At 33.3% G+C, this 19,466-nt stretch overlaps 2 protein-coding genes across 4 annotated transcripts; both read left to right on the top strand.

Annotated features, from left to right (window-relative positions):
* Window positions 1-464: 464 nt before the first annotated feature.
* Window positions 465-3,376, top strand: LOC131001308 (uncharacterized). Its single transcript, XM_057927666.1, has 5 exons — window positions 465-870; window positions 1,409-1,572; window positions 2,147-2,846; window positions 2,928-3,019; window positions 3,112-3,376. Exons 1-5 carry the CDS (start codon window positions 565-567, stop codon window positions 3,221-3,223), a joined length of 1,374 nt encoding a protein of 457 aa, XP_057783649.1. The 5' UTR covers window positions 465-564; the 3' UTR covers window positions 3,224-3,376.
* Window positions 3,377-6,827: 3,451 nt separating this feature from the next.
* LOC131001309 (glutathione S-transferase 2-like) lies at window positions 6,828-10,959 on the top strand. Of its 3 annotated transcripts, none has more exons than XR_009093899.1 (11): window positions 6,828-6,986; window positions 7,090-7,186; window positions 7,287-7,343; window positions 7,426-7,511; window positions 7,604-7,675; window positions 8,707-8,760; window positions 8,891-8,966; window positions 9,396-9,457; window positions 9,787-9,846; window positions 10,186-10,360; window positions 10,617-10,942. XR_009093899.1 is itself a non-coding variant. In XM_057927667.1 (11 exons), the coding sequence occupies exons 1-10, from the start codon at window positions 6,855-6,857 to the stop codon at window positions 10,294-10,296; spliced, it is 807 nt and encodes a 268-aa protein (XP_057783650.1). In that variant the 5' UTR covers window positions 6,829-6,854; the 3' UTR covers window positions 10,297-10,298; window positions 10,617-10,959. The 3 variants fall into 3 exon arrangements, 2 of the variants coding, with proteins under 2 accessions (XP_057783651.1, XP_057783650.1); XM_057927667.1 differs by having other exon boundaries at window positions 6,829-6,986; window positions 10,186-10,298; window positions 10,617-10,959; XM_057927668.1 differs by lacking the exon at window positions 10,617-10,942 and having other exon boundaries at window positions 10,186-10,462.
* The last annotated feature ends 8,507 nt before the right edge of the window (window positions 10,960-19,466 follow it).

The following is a 19,466-nucleotide window of genomic DNA, read 5'->3' as shown; positions in this document are numbered from 1 at the left end:
TTAAAAATTAAAAATAAATACCTCATAGAATATGGTTTTAATTTTTTTTATACATATTAAAAAGAAGGGGTTATGGTCAACAAATAAACGAACTTTGAAAAAAATTGCAATTTTCGCTTGAACTTTTAATTAAGCTATAAAATTCATGAATTTATATTTTTGTTACAATTTTCATTTAAATTTGACTTTCAACGAAATTAGATCTTAATTGAGAGTCGAAATTAAGTCAAATATATTTTTTTTTGTCTTCTTAGACCTACGAGCTTCTAAATACTCATCATCATCAAAAGTTAGAGCAATATCAGGCGAACTTTGGATTGCGAACTAAGCTCTAATTTCGCCGAAAGTCAAATTCATATGAAAATTATAATAAAAATATAAATTTATGTATTTTTTTTTTACTTATTTAGAAATTCATGTATTTTTTGGTCATAAACCCTAAAAAGAAAAATACAAATCAAACTTTCGTGATCATTTATCTATTTTACAAATCTCACTAAAACTTGTGTGGATGGAGGAGTATTATCATATGCATCTATAGGTTTCCCGAGTTACCGCCGTAAAATGAAGCGGGAAGATGAGACCGCCACTGCCCAGGGAGGCGTGCTGGTGGAGCTTCAGCTCGGTGACGCAGCGTCGAATTTTAACCTAGAAAGAGCGGTCTGCAGCCATGGCCTATTCATGATGGCGCCCAACCACTGGGACCCTCATTCCCAAACCCTCAGACGTCCACTCCGCCTTAACCTCGACGATGACGACGATACCTCATTCACTGTTCACGTCTTTCACTCTCCTCACTCGCCCCACGCGCTTAATCTCCGCGTTTTCGGAACCAACACTCTCACCCTTCAGCAGGAGCAATCGTTGTTGGTGATTGCTCTTCTCTTTTAATTTCATTGTGTTATTTTTTTTAATTGCTATTCGAATATGAGAAATGGATTTATGATTAATTTAGTTTATTTGTTTATTGTTAAACATTATTCCTTTCAGTTTGTATTCTTGTAGATCGTTTTATGTTGCTTCGTGATGGCCTTCTTTTAGTCCAAATGATTTATACGAAAATACATTTGAACTTCATTTTTCTATAGAAGAGTTATTATCAACTCCATGTTTGTGTTGATTTATCTGCTTCTTTTGTAGCAAAGGTTGCATTTTACTCCACTTCAGTGTTTGCTACATGCTTCTGTGGATAACTATACTTGGTTAATCAGTAAACTCATTTTTGTGTTGTGTGTATTCCTTGGCTTGTTATGCTCAAGCCTTTTGCTTTTGTGTAACTTGATATTATTTCTGTTTAGTCATGCTTGTTGTTAAGTTAGTTCTAACATTTTGATTAATACAGTCTACGTCATGCATTTTATGTGTCTAAATCTGTGTTTCATTTTAATAGTTTGCTTAAATATTGTAGAGTCAAGTTAGGAGGATGCTGAGATTATCAGAGGAAGAAAATAGGAGGGTGATTGAGTTCCATAACATGCATGAGCAAGCAAAAGGGAGAGGATTTGGAAGAGTGTTCCGATCGCCTACATTATTTGAGGATATGGTCAAGTGTATTCTCTTGTGCAATTGCCAGTGAGTGAGGTTAACTTTCTGTTATTGTGATGTATGTATTACTATTTTGTAATATTTCTTTGATGTGCTGACATGACAACATAGTTTTCTCAATTATTTGAGACTTGAGAGCGAAGCTTCTAAGAGCAATAATAATTTTAGGACTGCACCCGAAGAGTAATTACATTTATCCCAATGGCACAAACCGAAGCTAATAGGAACAGTAAAGGAGAGAGAAGATATTCAGGAGCTAGTTATACTTATTTCAGCAAGTTTTTATGATGAATTGCTACTTGTCTGCTTTTGACATAAATGCAATAACAAGACGAGTGGACTACTCCAATCTGAAGGCCGAACTCATGTGTAATGATTTCAGAAGTGGCAATTAATCTTATACCTGGTTTTCAGTCACATCTAAACTGCAGCAATGCATGTGTCTATTACTGAAAATAAGCTTCTCTCTTCAGTCTCTTCGATTTGGTTCTTCAACTTCTATCAATCTTTTGGTTGGTGAGGGTGTTTGGGTAGGGCACACACCGCCTTGAACTAAGTTGGACTGACACAAGTTTACCCAACTTCTTGATTACTTTTTCAGGTGGTCGAGAACTTTGAGCATGGCTCAAGCACTATGCGACCTTCAGGCAGAATTGCATCATCAGTTACCCAGAGCATCAAATATTATGGCTGAAATTAAGCATTTTGCTCCAGGAACACCTTCTGGTAAAGAATCGAAGAGAAAGCCTCGCAAATGTTTACAAAAATTAACAAAGAAATATGCAAAAGTTTTAGGAGATGAAGAATCTGAGATGAAAATCAGTACAGCTGTTACATCAGAAAGCTATGAGAAGACAAAACATATAAGTCCAACCTTCATGCCGGAGGAGGCAGGGAATGACTTCCTTGGGAAATGTAATCCTTCAACAACTTCAGTTGATGATTCTCTTCGGAGTTCAGAAGTGACAGAAAATGACAGCAGCAACTCCATGATTGGGAACTTCCCGAGCCCCAGAGAGCTGGCTAGACTCGATGAGAACTTTTTGGCTAAGCGTTGTGGTCTTGGTTACAGGGCAGGTCGTGTGATAAAGCTTGCTCAGGGGGTTGTTGAAGGCAAAATTCAATTGAGAGAACTAGAATGTGCCGACGGTACATTGAGCTTGTCTGACTACGATAAGCTGGCTGAGAAGCTGAGAGTGATTGATGGTTTTGGGCCTTTCACATGTGCTAATGTTCTGATGTGCATGGGCTACTACCATGTAATTCCAGCAGATTCAGAAACTATGAGGCATTTGAAACAGGTCTATCTAAATTGTTATTTGATTTTGTAATATTTACATGCTATCTTGTAACTGTCACCTTTCTAAATGTCTTTGTAACAGGTCCATGCCAAAAGCACCTCGGTTCGAACAGTTCAACAAGATCTTGAAAACATCTATGGAAAATATGCACCATTTCAGTTCCTAGCTTTCTGGTATATGTAGTCATAGGCCAAAGTTTTATGGTGTTTCAACTTGCATCTTGTCCCATTCTAAATTTTGTGTTTGGAACTTCCATTTTGATCAGGTCGGAAATTTGGCACTTCTATGAGGAAAGATTTGGTAAGCTAAGTGAAATGGCCCATTCTAGTTATAAACTCATTACTGCAGCAAATATGAGAAAAAAGGCACCAAGGTAAAGTTAGACAAGGAAATTATCATGTGCCGTATGCTTCTACCACACTTATTTATTTTTCTAATTTTCAAGCGAAATACTGCTCTAATCATCTGTTGCTCCCTTGTCACATTCCACTCTGATGCTATGTCATATTGTTAAGCTTGCTGTGACCTTAGTCCAAGTTCCTAATTTTCCAAAATCATCAGCCAACTGATTTCTATGTTTTTAAAATAAAATCAATTTTGAAATAAATTATCATATGTTTTTTTTCAAACAAAATTACATAACGTCAGAAACTCTTCAGGACTTATTTAACTTTTCTCCACCGATGAGATGGAACGTCGAAATGAAAATGAAAAACCTAAATTAATCATCTGGACATACAATTAACGCAAAAATAACAAATAAAGATATAAGACATTTTCAAATAATTGGTTTAAAATATATAATCTTTGTTTTTATTTTAGTATGTTTTAGAGGTGATTTTATTTTAGTTTTAAATATACATAGGCTTTTATATTTTGTTTTTTTATATTTACTTATTCCGTTCATGGATAAGTGTGGTGTTGATGAGAGGACATGAATTTTAAGAAAATATTAGAGATGTGTATAAAGTAGGAAAAAGTTCACTAAAATTGAATTGTTAGTTAATTAATAAATGGTATCTGAGATAGATTTTCTTTATAAATATTATGTGAATGAGATAAAAGTATTAAGATTGATATTTTAAAATAGTGGACGAATGAAGATGGAAAAATGAATGAGGCAAAAGTATTAAGGTTTATATTTTAAAATAGTGCACGAATGAAAATGGAAAAAAGGTATTGGGGGAATATGATTTTTTCATGGTTTCCCATTTTGATAAAATTGAAGTGAACTTAGAAACTAATTGCATGATTTGAAAAGGGTAAATATCATGAAAACCCCTGAATTATACTCATTTTATCAAAAATATCCTGAAACTTTCAAAATATTATTTAAACCCTCAAACTATCAAGTTTTTATCAAATATATCCTGCATCTATTTTCCGGTCACCAGAAATATGATCTGGCTCGCCGAATCCCAAAATGTAATTTATATTCTATTTTTTTTAAATGACATGGCAAAAACGACTTCATTTCGTACCATATTCTATCGTGTTTATCCATAATTTTAGGTTATTAGCGTGAATTTCAAACACGGTAGAAGTGAATTTTAAATTTCAAAGTGGATTTTTTAAATGATATGATACGAAACGACTTCGTTTTTGCCATTGTATCTTAAAAAAATAGAATATAAATTACATTGTGGCATCCGGTGAGCCAAATCACATTTTTGGTGATCGAAAAATAGATGCAGGATATATTTGATAAAAATCTGATAGTTTGAGAGTTTAGAGAACATTTTGAAAGTTTCGAGGTATTTTTGATAAAGCGGGTAAACTTCAGGGGTTTTCATGATATTTACCCATTTGAAAAAATCGAAACAATGTTGTTGGTTGTATAGAACAAAACAATGTTTTTTGTACGTGGGGTGGCGTGCTATCAAGTCATTTTTTATTTTGCAGAAAGTGAAATTGAATAAATTTGTAGACAGTAGTCCCTCTGCCTCAATTAATAAGACCTATCATTTGAATAATAATTTTATAGTATAAATATATGGGCCACATATTTTTATATACTATAGTTTTACTTTTTTTAATCTCTATGCTGAAAAGATATATCTCATAAATAACGAGATGAATAGAGTATTAAAAAAAATGTAAAGTATGTGCATTTCATAACAAAATTTAGAATGGTGAGAAAAACCGAAATTGGAGCAAATTTATATAAATTGAACCAATTAGCTCATTGAAAAAGGACTTTAATTAAAAATTAATATATTGAATTAATATTTTTAAAATTAACAAATTATATTAAAAATTCATTAGCTTTTAATTAATCCGTCCACTAAAGATATACCACAATTTCTTCCATTTTTAGTAGTAGGTCGACACCATCCACTCACATTTAAAGTGAGACCCTTATTCTAATACCAACTTCACTCACATTTTATTAAAATCCGTGTCGAAGTAAAATGACATATCTTTGATATTATTTATTGTTTGCGGACATCGACAATCACCTTTATTTAGAGGGTGTTTGCCTGATTTTATAAGTTGTTTGAAACAATTTGTAAGTTGTTTATGACCTTATAAATTCATTTAAAGTAGTAGTATTTGATAAAATAAGCTTTTAAATAATTTATAAATTGTAAAAATAAGTTATAAACAACTTAGAAGTTCTTAAAAAATAAATTCTTTTACCCAAACTTAATGTTTTTCATAATTTTATATATAACGATTAGTATATATATATTACTCCCTCTGTAACGTTAATACCGTTCCAAATAAATAGAAAACACAAATTAAGAAAATGTAGATAAAGTAAATTAGGAAAGAGATAGAGAGAATAATGAAAAAGTAAGAGTAAACAAGTAAATTAAGAGAGAGATAAAAGAGACTAGATAAAGTAAATTGTTTACTTTTTTAGGTAGGAACATTATAAATGAGAATAAGACGCCTAAAAAGAAAATTGAGATGTTATTATTGTGACAAAGGGACCCAGACAAATTTATTATTTTGATCATATACCTTTTCATTGCAATTTTTTTTTTTTCAATTTTCTCTCTAATAAAAAATACTCTCCCTCCGTCACAAAATTATCTCGGTAACTTATTTGCTTATTCAAATACATTAATAATTTATAAACTCTTTGTAAACTACTCCATATCTTATAGGAGTACATTTTATAAATTGTTTATAAACTCTCTAAAAATTATACTATTCTCTTTTTATTTTTAAAAAATACTTCCACCGTCCCACGAATCTTGACACGTATTCTTTTTTGGATCATCCCACGAATCTTAACACATTTTCAAATAAGATAATAATTATTACATTCTCTCTTCTACTTTATCACTTTTATTATCTTCTCTCTCCTATTTTATCACTTTTATACTTTATTAACTACACACTTAAAATACTAATCTACAATTCCTTAATTCCAGTGTCGAAACCAAACGTGTCAAAATTCGTGGGACGGAAGGAGTAGTCTGTTTTTACAATTTTGATTCGTTCATAAAAATTAATTTATTTTTATTTATCGACACTATCACACAATATATTATCCTCAATATATCTAATTTTATCTAAATGGACTATTTTCTCTATTCATACTATAATCAATTAACCATTTTTAACATATCCCTAAAATGAAACTCTTGATGCACCGAGGGTACACTCAATCAATTTTAATCATTCTATCCACCCTCCTCAAATTTTTCGCTGCGACTGTTCTCTCTCTTTGTAATTTAATACTTTCTCCATCCGTCTCAATTTGCTATTTTGGTTCGTTTATCAATTTATGTTCTACTTATTTTTAATAATTATTTTTTAATTATTACCTTTATATTTTATAATTATTTATACATATACCATTAAGGGACTCACCATTCACCATTTTTAATCTTAAAAATGACATTAGTCAATTAGGCTTATTAATTGTGACTTGTGAGTCTTTTTCTGCACACAACAAATAAACAAGATAGTACATTTTTTAAAAATTGTGTCCCCATCTCCCAGGACACAAATTCTTGGATGGAGGGAATAAACATATAAATTATTGAAATTAAAATGAGTTTATCCTGTATCAAAAAGACAAAAGAAAAAAGAAAAATTTATCCAAACAGCCTCTTTATCTTCTTTCTTCGGCAAGTGCAAAGTGGTGCTAAGAATTTGTTCATCGTTGAATCGAGTGCGATCATGGTAAAGACCTCCGACTATTTGCACTTTTTACTTCATTTTTGTTGTATTACTTTAAAAAACATATCTACATGTTGTTTGATATACACGATCACTGTTGAACCAGACTAGCCACGCTATTGCGGAGCCGAACAAGCTGAAACTTTTCTCTTATTGGCGGAGCTCTTGCTCCTGCCGAGTACGAATTGCTCTCAACCTCAAGGGTAAAGCGAATTTTGATTTATTCGTCCTTTTGTTTTTATCTATGAGTTACTCATAGTTCGCCTAATTTATCAATAGATGATTAATTGTTGGAGTTAACAGGGCTGGACTACGAGTACATAGCGATTAACTTGCTCAAAGGAGAACATAAGTCTCCTGGTTAGTGTTTTGCTTTCCGTATGGTCTGTTAATTTCACATATCCGTGGATTGTATTTTGACGTATTTCTTTGAACTTGAAAGACTTTTTGAAGCTTAATCCGCTTGGATTGGTGCCTGTGCTTATCGATGGAGATACTGTTGTTTCAGACTCCCTTGCAATTTTATTGGCAAGTTTCATGGGTTAAGATAACACTAGCGACGGTTAATATGTCGATTCATTGTTTGTATTATCCGATGGTGATTGTGTGGTGACGTGCAGTATCTAGAGGAGAGGTATCCTCAACGTCCGTTGTTACCTCAGGATCTGGAGCTGAAGGCCCTGAACTACCAGGTGATAAAAAATTATCCTTTACCTTTTAAATTTTCATTAGTTACTTTGATAGGATCGAGATTGGAAGATTCTGTCTTTCTGTGAAAACTATTTTGCATTTCAATACTGCCCTGCAAAGACAATTTTGTCTCATAAAGAGTTACTATATAGGATCACTTATTGTGCGACTTCATTGTATACTTCTATGTGAAATGCAAGAACATCTTCTACACTAGCCTGCTAAGATTGTCCGGATGGGTGGGGTGGGTAAGGGGAAGAAAAAGGTTTGTCATCTATATATGGGAAAAGGGGGTTGCTGCAGAGTCTTTTCAGTTTGGGATGAAATATACCGCCCGAGTAACAAGTTATTGTAACAATTGAAGTTTGCTAGCAGTTAGAGCTCTCTAGGGATGCGGGTGAGAATTATAATTTGATGACTATTTGAAAGGTAGAGAGACTATAGTTTCTGCTGGAACAAGGATAAGAATAAATTTGTTGAGACTATTCACACACTAAATGCATTAAGTCAGTTACCTTCTTAGCTTGAAAGAAATGCTTATAGAATTAGGGATTTAAATTTGAGCTTTTTTTTTAAGAAGATTTCTGAATGGTACTAATTTTTCCAATCTTTGCCAAAGCAGCTGAATCAGCTGATCGATCCTTATTAAAACTTGATTGAGCTTATCTCAATCAAGAGAACAAACATACAAGAGAAATAAATATCAGGAAACCAAGACTGCTTATATGTCTATTAGACCAAAATAGAATGAGTATTTACTATAAAGTACCACACAGCTATTAGACCAAAATAGAATGAGTATTTACTATAAAGTACCACACAGTGATAAGTGTGCCATCAACAGTTCGTATTTATCAGTGAAATTTACTTGAATGGTATTGGTGGTATGCTGTTGCATTAAGTTTAAGTATTCACCGATTTACGTGCTTTTCACTAAATGATTTAACTAACTTATGTTGACTTTAAGCATTGTTTGAATTTGTTGCTATATCTGTCCTTGGTTCTAACTCTTTCTGTTGCTTATGCATTATAGGCGGCAAATATTGTTTTTGCAAGCATACAACCTTATCAGAATATACCCATCATTGTAAGCATATAATCACCCCTTTCAATTATAGCCTATTTATTCGAGTGGAAAATTCATTATTAACATGTACATGCGATTGTTGTATTATATGAACAAAGAAGACATCCACCTGATTATTTTTAAATCGCAGGGGTATATTAAAGAAAAACTTGGAGCTGATGAGATGCTTTCTTGGGTTCAGCATCATATTAAAAATGGGTTCGCTGGTGAGCTTTGACATTAATGTGTAATTTTGGAAGTTGCGGCTTTAAGTAACTATTTTACAAAACATAGTGTTCTTGAAACAATCTCCAATACCAACAAAGCCACACAAGCTTGTTATACGTTGAAGAGACTCGGTATAGTTTTTTGGCTCTGAAGACAGCATTGATAATGGCTCAGAAGAAAGCTCTGGCGAATATCCTGTTATATCATTCTAGGTGTTTTGATGATCTTGAATGTCCTATGCCAATAACAATAAATGCTAAAGTTGGATTTTTAAAAAATAATAATAGTATCTTGAATAGTATATAAATGACTAGAGTTTGCTTCCAGTATCTGAATATCTCATCAGTATACTATTCACACTGCTTTCACAGCATTTTCTGGTTACCAGAGCACAACCCAATTTTTAATTTTTTCCTAATTGAGTGCAGCTCTGGAGAAGCTTTTGGAGAAACATGCTGGGAAATATGCTACAGGAGGTGAAGCTTTCTTGGTTCGTTGCTTCTCTTATTGACATTTTTTGCTGGTCAAATTTATCCCTGCCATTCTTGGAAAACGAAGTATAGACTGTATAGTTATTTGAGTTTTAACTTGATGTTTCTATCCTCAGATCCTAGCTAAAGAGAAGCAAATATAAGACAATACTAATTTAGGATCGTCAAAGCAAAGACCATCTGCATGATATTGTAAAATATGATTAGTTTCCTTGAGGACAACATTCATATAAGAACTGTTAAATCCAGTTTGGCTCACTTTTATAGAGTTTGTCTACATTATTTCGGTACGTTGAGAAGCATTAATTTTTGGTACAAAAATCTGCAGGCTGATTTGTATTTGGCACCACAGATTGATGGTGCAGTTAGAAGGTTCAGTGTTGATATGGTAGGTCTTCATTGAAGTCGGATCAAGTATTAGTTCATTGTTTCTTCTTGAATCAATTTATTGATTCAATTCTATCATCATTATTCTTGCATATCATAAAAACAGCTTATTGAGCTCCGAAGTTTTATGGGAGGCATTATCTAGTGTTTTGGCATTTTTTTTTTCTTTCAAAATTTACTTTCAGAATTTAGATGATTAATATCTGTGACTTCTGTACATGACTTTCATTTCCAGTAAACTGCAGGTTCCCATTTTCCACATCATTTTATTCCTGCATATTTGTCATGTTTATGAATCTAAAATCTTCTCATCATAACTTCGGCTTTTGAATGTGGGCAGAACGAGTTCCCTCTTTTGTCAAAGTTAAATGAGGCATACAAAGAACTCCCTGCTTTTCAAGATGCAATGCCTGGGAAGCAGCCTGATACGCCACCTGAGGCGAGGGACTGATGGTGCAATTCTTTAACAAGAACCTTTTGTCTACCTTGCTGTTTCCTATGTTTACTTTTGATCGGTAGATCTTGCTAATCCATGTCATGTGCACTTATTCCTTAAAACGTCATATAGCATCTTGTATTATTATTCAAATATGCAGTAAGACTATCTCATTGTGCAACCCACGATCATCCTCTCCTCTCATCTGCCTGCTTAAAAATCAATTTCTCAGCTTCCTGCACGATATGAATCCATCATCATCATCTCTTTCTTGCATTGTCTTTCTCATTCTGAATGCTCTGAACGCACATTAACATGCCTTTTACTTTTTGCAGCAATCAGATCCAAATTCGACAGATAATAAATGTATGCTTTCATGCCCAACAAGAGTTGTTGCTGTCTAATTCAATGAGAGGAGCTCTGTTTTGAATTAATTGCTGTATCTTGTATAGCTTGTTAGGCTGTTTGTCTGTGCAAATAGGAGAAGCCACTTATTACATGACTTTTTAAAAAGCATATTCACTCATTATGTTCCTTTCTTGTAAGGATTAAGAGCTACAATTTCAACAACCACCACACATTAGTATAACGATTGAAAAAAGTGTGAATGGGGGAATGTAACCACTTATATAATCTATCTTACAAAACTATCCATCCAAATAAGTTATCTTATAAAACTACTCAAAGGCAAAAGTGATGGTGATAGGCGTGCTTGAGTTTTTGAAACAGTTTTTACACAAGTACAATTGTGTAAGATAGGTAGTTGAAATTGGTTCAAAATCTGAGAAAGAGACAATAAATGTCCAACTCATGTCACTTTCACAATGTAATATATACTGTAAGTTTGAAAAGTTAGAAAAAATTAGCTTACGTTTGTGTTATAAAAACATTACAACGAGGGCTAAAAAATTCACTATTATGTATATTATGAAACAAAAAAATATTCTGAAACAAATGGCGTAATTAGCCGCCAGAATGTCATAGCCGCGAATAGTAGCAGCCAGCTAACTACGCTATTTGTTTCAGAATATTTTTTTGTTTCATAATATACATAATAGTGAATTTTTTAGCCCTCGTTGTAATGTTATATTACAACACGAATACCTTAATTTAAAGTTTTTATTTAAATTTTAATTTTTTTTAATATAGTACAAGAAGTACACATTGATGTGAAATATGAGAAATAGTGAATCTGCAAAAAATTGGATTATAGTGGGGTAATAATACTCATTTTATGCATGATTTGATTGTACATTGATGTGATAGAGTAACAATTTTTAAATTAAACGTTCGAAACTAGTGGACTGTTAACAACAAAATATTGTAGAGCTAAAACAAGTATTAACCGCCAGAACTTCGTAGTCGCACGTACTAGCCGTGTGAACTTTTTCACACACGGCTAGTGACGCCGGCTACGGTTTCGTGGCGGCTACATTGGTTTTTGGCTATAAAATATTTATTTGTGACGTAATATATATGGTTGTGCAATTTTTTACTTTGTTATGAATGTTTGAAAGTAACATACGTATCTTTATTTTGTGTATTTGTATTTTTTTTGTTAATTTTTAGTTAAAAAAGTACATGTCGACATGAAATAAGAGAAAAGGTGACTACAAAAATTTGGATTGTAATGAGGCTTTAATGCACACTACTTTATGCATGCATTCCATTGCACATTGAATAATAGATTGAACTGTACTGAGTGAACAATACATTTCACGTGAATTTGTACAAATGAATCTTATACTAATCTATAATAAGGCTGCATTTGTGAATGAGAAAACAGAAATCCAAATACTCATAGATTCGTGAGTTGAGATAAGAAATTGAGAAATTGAAACCCTCAAGATTTGACAAGTGGTTTTGTGCGATAGGTGGTGCAATTTGTGTTCAAATTCTACTTAAAGAGGTGATTTTCTCATATTCTTCGTATAATTTATAGTTTGCATGTTTTATGTTATATTTATGAGAAGAAGTTATTATTTTACAAATACAAGCTGTTATTGTATGAGATATTAGACTCTTTCCTAGTTTAAGTGATTGTGTTAAACACTAAAAACCAAGTAGCCGCAAGAAAATCATTAGCCGGTGACGCTAGCCGCCGACCTCAAGGTGGTCAGCGGTTAGTGTCGCCGGCTAATGATTTACTGGCGGCTAATTGGTTTTTCTGATTCATTATGAAGTTTTTAAGCATTTAAGCATATTTTAATACTATATTTTATGTGGTTTTATAGATGGAATTCGTGAGATACAAAGGAGTCGTCGATGGTATATACTACGTTGGTGGGGCTACAGAGGTCCTTCCCCTCTTTAACTACCCACGTCCAGGGCTCCACGGGTCGTGGCAAATCCACTCCCAAAATAAATGCGTGTAGCACCAACAGGTGGGCCACACGCAGTGCTATCCAGCCGTCGGGGTCGACAACATGCACCATCCGGTCAAAAAAAAAGTTGCTCAACTGCTAAACTGACATGTGCTGCTCGCCAGAAACTCGTCTGAAGGCTACATCCCTGCTCAAATCGTGACTGGCTATTGGATCGAAAGGATGTTGCCCAAATGCCAATCCGGTCATAAGAGCGAAAGCAGCTTGAGAAAGGCAAACCCTCTTCTCGTTGATGTAGAACCACATCACATCATCCTCGCCTTTGTCACTAATCCGCAGATGACTAGAGACAATATGGTGCAATGCCATGTTGCACCTGTGGCCCGCCTCCCAATCCAACAAATGTCCAAAGCAACCATGCCTGAACGTATTCTCCAGTGCTTCACCCCCAATATCCCTCAGTTTCGCGGCTACCGTGGACAAATAACGGGTCTTATAGTAAGAACTGATCTGCGTCCTGGGACGATTAAGTGTATCGGGCCTCCGATAAGGGATCTATTCAATACCAAAAATATATCAATTTAAAAGCCAAAATATAATTAATTAAGAAACACCAACTATTACTTAAAAATTCCAAATTAAGAATAGTATATCATAATTTTTTTTATAATATACACAAACCCTAGTGATTGGACAATTCATACAGCTACAATGCAGCTTTATAGGGTAGGAATCTCATGCCTTTGCAGTAAATTCACGTGAAGGACCTAATTTATACATGAAAACCTAATCTTTTTATTTTTATTATAAACTTAAAGGGTGATTGGAGAGCTTAAAAATTAGACAAATCTTTTCGAAATATATCTAGCTAATAATCTAAATATATTAGATTAATATATTATTAATTCAACCAAATAGACAATATTATTTTTGAAATAACATATATCAAGATAAATTCACCATTGTTACTTTCGGCTCTCCAATTTCCAAGGCATTTATATCACCACTAATTCAAGTATAACATGCTTCAAATAATTAAACACAACTAATTCGAATTTGAGTAACGTGAAAAACTAATATCCTTATCCACGAAAATAATTAAACACAACTAATACGAATTTAAGTTCAACGAAATAGGATGCTTACTTGGTTTGAAGAAGAAGCCATGGAGTATGCCTTCAAGTTGAGAAATTTGTTGATTATTCGTGCAAAGAGGGAACCTAGTGAAGTATATGTGAATTTATCAAATAATGTTCTATATAAATAATCATGTGAATTTATCAAAAATGGGATAAACACAAACAATGCAAATAAATAATCATTCCAATTTACCTTCGGTTGTATGGTTGCCGTGAAGGCTCTCCTCTCTCTAAAAAATAATTTGATGCTCCCAAACTCTTTCTCCTCTCTCTCTCTCTCTCTTTCTCGGCTCCCTCTCTCTCTCACTCTTTCTCAAATGAATTCTCACCGTCTCAAATTTTAAATCCATGAGTGAGTGAATGCGGCTAGGGTAAATAATTCTTATACGTATGAAATGGGCCCAATTTCAAATTTCTTAGTCAAACATGCCTTGTGAATTTGCTGCAAAAGCCGTGTAGATCCCTCAATAAAGCTTCCAAGATTCTCGGCTCTTGTATAACCGTTTCAATTGTCCAATCATCCTTTAAGTTTATAAAAAAAATAAAAAAATTAGGTCTTCATGTATAAATAGAAGAAATAGTAGAAAATTAAGGCTAAAAAAAATCCAATATTATATATAATGATATTAAAAATTATTTTAAAAATAATTAAAAACTTATCCGCCAGTAAAACGTAGCCGTACGTTATAGCCGTGAAAGTTTCTCACACACGGCTATTTCATCCGGCTACTAATTACTGGCGGGTAATTGTTTTTAAGATCAATAATATTTTCTTAGTTCATAATATATGATTCTATAATTTTTATTTCCAACATTTGCTATTATTTTATGTGTTATGATATTAATTCATATTGAATCAAATAAACTCAATAAATTGAGACTTATTGAGTTTATTTGTCAATCTCCTTCACGTGAATTTACTGCAAAGGCATGAGATTTCCACCCTATAAAGCTGCATTGTAGCCGTATGAATTGTCCAATCACTAGGGTTTGTGTATATTATAAAAACAATATATGAAGGCTTAAAAATTCCAAATTATGAGTAGTGTGAAACAAGATTTTTTTTGAAGCTAATGAACCATTTTGCCGCCGGTTAATCCTAGCCGCTCACCGTAGCCGCCGGAAAATGGATCCCGGCGGCTACGGTGAGCGGCTAGGATTAACCGGCGGCAAAATGGTTCATTAGCTTCAAAAAAAATCTTGTTTCACACTACTCATAATTTGGATTTTTTTCAAATTTCTTATAGATGTTTTATGACACGAAAACGTGTCCATATTTTTTCAAACTTAAGGCATTTTAGGGTTGCGACGTGACGTAAAGTTGCAAATAATGTCATTTTCTCAGATTTTGAGTCATATTTAACTACATCTCTTACACATTATCTTACACAATTGTACTTGCGTAAGAAAAGTGTAAGAACTTTTACAAAAAACTATGCAAACTTTTCACCATCAATTATGCTTTGGGTAGATTTATAAGACATCTTATATGGGTGGGTATTAATTTTATAAGATAACTTATCAAAGTGGGTACTTTAAATTCCCACCCTTGAAAAAAACTCGTTTGAAATTCAGTCATTTAATAAATGAGTCGAGCTCAAGTCTCTAGTTAATATTGTCATTCTCCTTTTCAATTCTTATTAATATGAGTTTCTAAAAGGGAAAAGGTGCAGATGGGCCCCCAAAGTAGTAGCCCCTATAGCGTATAACCCCTCTTACTCACTGTGTGTGCAACTAAACCCCTGAACTCAGAGAAAATGGTGCAAATATTCCCCCCTCTGACCTAACGTCGTGAAGTTTCCGTTAACACTTGGGTTTAATTGCACCCTCTACTTCAGGGGGTGGATCTGCAACTTTTTTTTTTTTTTTATAATTTCAGCAACCCACCTCCGGCATCAACTTAACCGCCCCCCGTACTCATCGGCTCCAACTTACACTTTGTCAGCTCGCACGCGCTCGATCTTTTGATCGTCGACTGCTTACCGCCGACATGCAACAACATCACCAACTCCAGATGTGGACCTGGATCGATTCCTGCTTGGTCCAAATCCATATCCGTATTTTTTACTTAGGTCAGGATCCGGTCCAAATTCATTAGGTCCAAAAAAACGAGATTCAGGTCCAGATCCATTAGATTCACAGGGTCTCGAGTCCTGACCCGGATCCATTCTTTTTTCTCTTTTAAAATAAATTTACAAATATTAAATTAACTAAAAATAAAATCATAATTATTATCTAGAGTTTTAATAATTATTCAAAAATAAATAAATAAAATTTAAATATATATTATATAGATAAATATATACACAATTAATATCATAAGATAAGCCTAAAAGGTTAAGGTGTTGGAGGAGATGTAGTGAAGAAGCTGGTGGCGTTGCTGCATGTAAGCGGTGGGCAGTCGACAACCAAGAGATTGGGCGCGTGCGAGCTGACAAGGTGCAAGTCAGAATCGATGAGTACGGGGGTGGTTAAGTTGATGCCGGAGGTGGGTTGCTGAAATTATAAAAAAATAAATAAATTAAGGTGCAGATCCACCCCTGAAGTAAAGGGTGCAATTAAACCCAAACGTTAACTGACACTTAACGGCGTTAGGTTAGAGGAGGGAAATTTGCACAATTTTCTCGGAGTTTAGGGGTTTAGTTGCACACACAGTGAGTAAGAGGGGTTATACGCTATATGGGCTACTATATGCACCTTTTCCCTTCTAAAATATGCCGTCCACCTGGTAAACCTATTGGATCAAATCGAAATCAAATTTAAAGACATTAAAAAGGTTCAATTTGATATTAGATCTTTATTTTATCTAATTTGGCCCGACTTATAATTCGATCTCTATCATTTTCGGGTCCACAAAGATCCCACATGCGCATTTTCTACCTTTTTTTCGTTTTCAACTTTATGATTTTGTTTTTATCCTATTTGTTTTTTTTTTTTCCAAATTTATTTATTAAGATTCTGTAGTAGTACTTATTAAATAATTCCTTCTAAATTAAGTTTATTGTTTGATAGGTGATTCTTTACATTATTCATGTCAAGATGTGAAACACAGTTCTAAAAATTAGTTTTTGATAAAAATTGAGATGAGGAATGAGTGCTACATAAAAATTACTTTTTGAATTGTTGATTTATTGGATATGTGGAGCTGTTCGAGCATATGTGATAGCTCTTGTATTTTTTTTTAAATTGCTGTGAACAAACAAAATCAAATTCGTGTTATTATTAGGTTGTAATCAAATCGTGTCGTGTCAACACGATTCAATTATTGTTGTTATCGTGTTCGCGTCGTGTTCGAATTTGAGTAAATCGTGCCGGGTTCGTATTTGTGTCGAGCAATTCCTTAACAGGCCGTGTTTAAGTTTGACCTTATCAGATCGGTCGATATCAGGTCGACCCATTAACGATCCGACCCGTACGATTTGTCAGCCCTAATTTTAAGTGTGTAGTATAAAAGTGATAAAGTAGGAGAGAGAAGGTAATAAAGTGATAAAGTAAGAGAGATAATGTAATAAGGGAGTGATTAATTAGTTGTAATTCTGCAATTAAAATCCCTTATTTTTTTTCCATATTTAGAAATGTAACATCTTCGTTGGGATGACCCAAAGAGGAATATGTAACATTTTCGTTGGGACGGAGGGAATACTATTTTGAGAATCACAAAATCTCCTGTACACCTAGGTGCATGGTACACCCGGGTCGTACCCGACCCAAATCCTGATCTAACTCAACTGGACTATCACTATCCGAATATCAAGTGTTAGTATCATTTTGATATAGTGTTAGTGTTATTTTAATATAGTGTTAGTGTTATTTTCGAAATAGTGTCATTTGTAAAACAAAATAGTATTAGCGTCATTTCAAGATTGTGTTAATGTTACTGTCATTTCGTGTTAGTGTTAGTGTCATTTGAAGAAAAAAATGGGTCAGGATAGTTCAACTGGTTCAGGATCCGGATCGAGTACAACCCGAGTATACGGTACACCAGGTATACAGGAGACCACCTCTTTGAGAATTTGAAAAACATTGAACATGCGTAAACCTGTGTCTCTTTTGCTCCAATTTCACTTGAAACCTTGAAACAGGTGACAAATACAATCTTGATAAAATTATTTTAAATGTAGCGTTCTCCTGAAATTTTCACGTAAAAAGTTAGAAAACGGTTGAACTAATTTGAGTTTAATTGTAAATAAGTTTGTAATTAAACGAACATTAGTACTAAGTTTGTATCATTGTCTGCCCTATTGAAGAAAAAAAATATTCCTTAAGATACAAACTATAAACCTTTGCATTTAACTAATAAAATAAGTGTACTTGACCTAAAAAATATCTACATTTTAGTGATTTTGAGTTCGAATTCCAAAGAGAACACTATTACAATGCAATTTATTTACTACAAAAATATATTTATTTTATATATTAAATGCAAGTAACTTTATAGATTAATTGTAAAGTTATTAATTTTTACATTAAATAAATTTATTCTGGAACTCAACCCTTTAAGACTATTGTAAATGTCAGCCCACAGTTACTTAGATTGTAATTGTATGCTTTTCTCTAATAGCATGAATACATAAATATATAGGGTATTACCACTACCACGTAACAATTTTTTTTATTTAATGTTGGAATAGTTAAAGTAATAGTAACTGTTAAGAAAGAGTAAGCGACGAAAAAAGAAAAGAAAAGAGCAAGTGATGGTGAATTGGTGATCAATTATTAGGGTAGAAGGCCAGCTCACATTTCACTATAGCTCCAAAATTCATTAAAGCTGAAATAATTAATTGTTACATCAACGCAACGCTATCATTTTTAACATTTAAAGCAACTTTATGTTCTCATCTTGTACCCTTTGAGTCTTTGACTGATTTTCCATTCTTTTGAAAAGAAATTAAATTGTTAACTAGGATTAGGATTAGGATTAGGATTAACCGATTAGGAGAAGAAAATTGCAAACTCATGCATGGCCCGTTGTCCATTGGGATATGAGCCTCGAGTTATGGAATAGTCAATATCAACAACTACTACTTTAAATGAGTACTGATTTTACGAGACCCATTAACATTCGAGAGAGTGACGGATCAATTGAATTTTTTTTAATACTATTTATTACACTCAAAGAAAGAAAAGACACACTCATATTCTAACTTCTAGGTGACTCGAACCCCCGACCTATTGATTGGAGGAAAAACGTCTTACCAACAGACTGCGCTTCATCGTCATATTACTATGAAGTCTATGATTACTTAAGAGAAAATTTGACATAGTAAAGCAACAATCAAAAAATATTTTTTAGTCAAGCTATACTCCATCCATTCATGAAAATTATAACGTGATTTGAGGACATGAGTTTTAATAAATAGTAGAAAAATATGTATAAAATACCATGTATGAATGTGATTTTTAAAATATAAGTGGTGGTTTAAAAAAATGAAAGATTATAATTTATTATGAACAGGCGAAAGTAGTAATAATACTAGAATTTTCGTGGACGGAGGAAGTATAATGAAATAACCAAAACCAATTTTCTGAAAGCAATTTCTTTAACTAGATAAGAAATTGGAAATATATGCCAAGTATTCTAATTTCTAACTCAGTCTACACTATTTATTTTGAAATGAGTATTTAAAATCAAGTGATCTTTTTACCTTGAAAAAGAATTCTAGTATTTTTTTTTTCACCTTAATTTGAAGGGAGGGGAGCAGACACTAGTAGGGATTTAATC

This window comes from Salvia miltiorrhiza, chromosome 8, assembly GCF_028751815.1.
Source record: "Salvia miltiorrhiza cultivar Shanhuang (shh) chromosome 8, IMPLAD_Smil_shh, whole genome shotgun sequence".
In the NCBI taxonomy this organism is placed as follows: domain Eukaryota; kingdom Viridiplantae; phylum Streptophyta; class Magnoliopsida; order Lamiales; family Lamiaceae; genus Salvia; species Salvia miltiorrhiza.
This window is presented reverse-complemented; position numbering and strand designations above follow the sequence as displayed.

What these genes read in the sequence shown, in the direction of transcription:
- LOC131001308 (XM_057927666.1), top strand. Translation starts at nt 565, where the DNA reads ATGAAGCGGGAAGATGAGACCGCCACTGCCCAGGGAGGCGTGCTGGTG. An exon ending in ATTCTCTTGTGCAATTGCCA is followed by an intron (nt 1,573 to 2,146) that starts GTGAGTGAGGTT and finishes TTACTTTTTCAG; the next exon opens with GTGGTCGAGAACTTTGAGCA. An exon ending in CTATGAGGCATTTGAAACAG is followed by an intron (nt 2,847 to 2,927) that starts GTCTATCTAAAT and finishes TCTTTGTAACAG; the next exon opens with GTCCATGCCAAAAGCACCTC.
- LOC131001309 (XM_057927667.1), top strand. Translation starts at nt 6,855, where the DNA reads ATGAGTTTATCCTGTATCAAAAAGACAAAAGAAAAAAGAAAAATTTAT. An exon ending in TTGAATCGAGTGCGATCATG is followed by an intron (nt 6,987 to 7,089) that starts GTAAAGACCTCC and finishes CTGTTGAACCAG; the next exon opens with ACTAGCCACGCTATTGCGGA. An exon ending in ATCAGAATATACCCATCATT is followed by an intron (nt 8,761 to 8,890) that starts GTAAGCATATAA and finishes TTTAAATCGCAG; the next exon opens with GGGTATATTAAAGAAAAACT.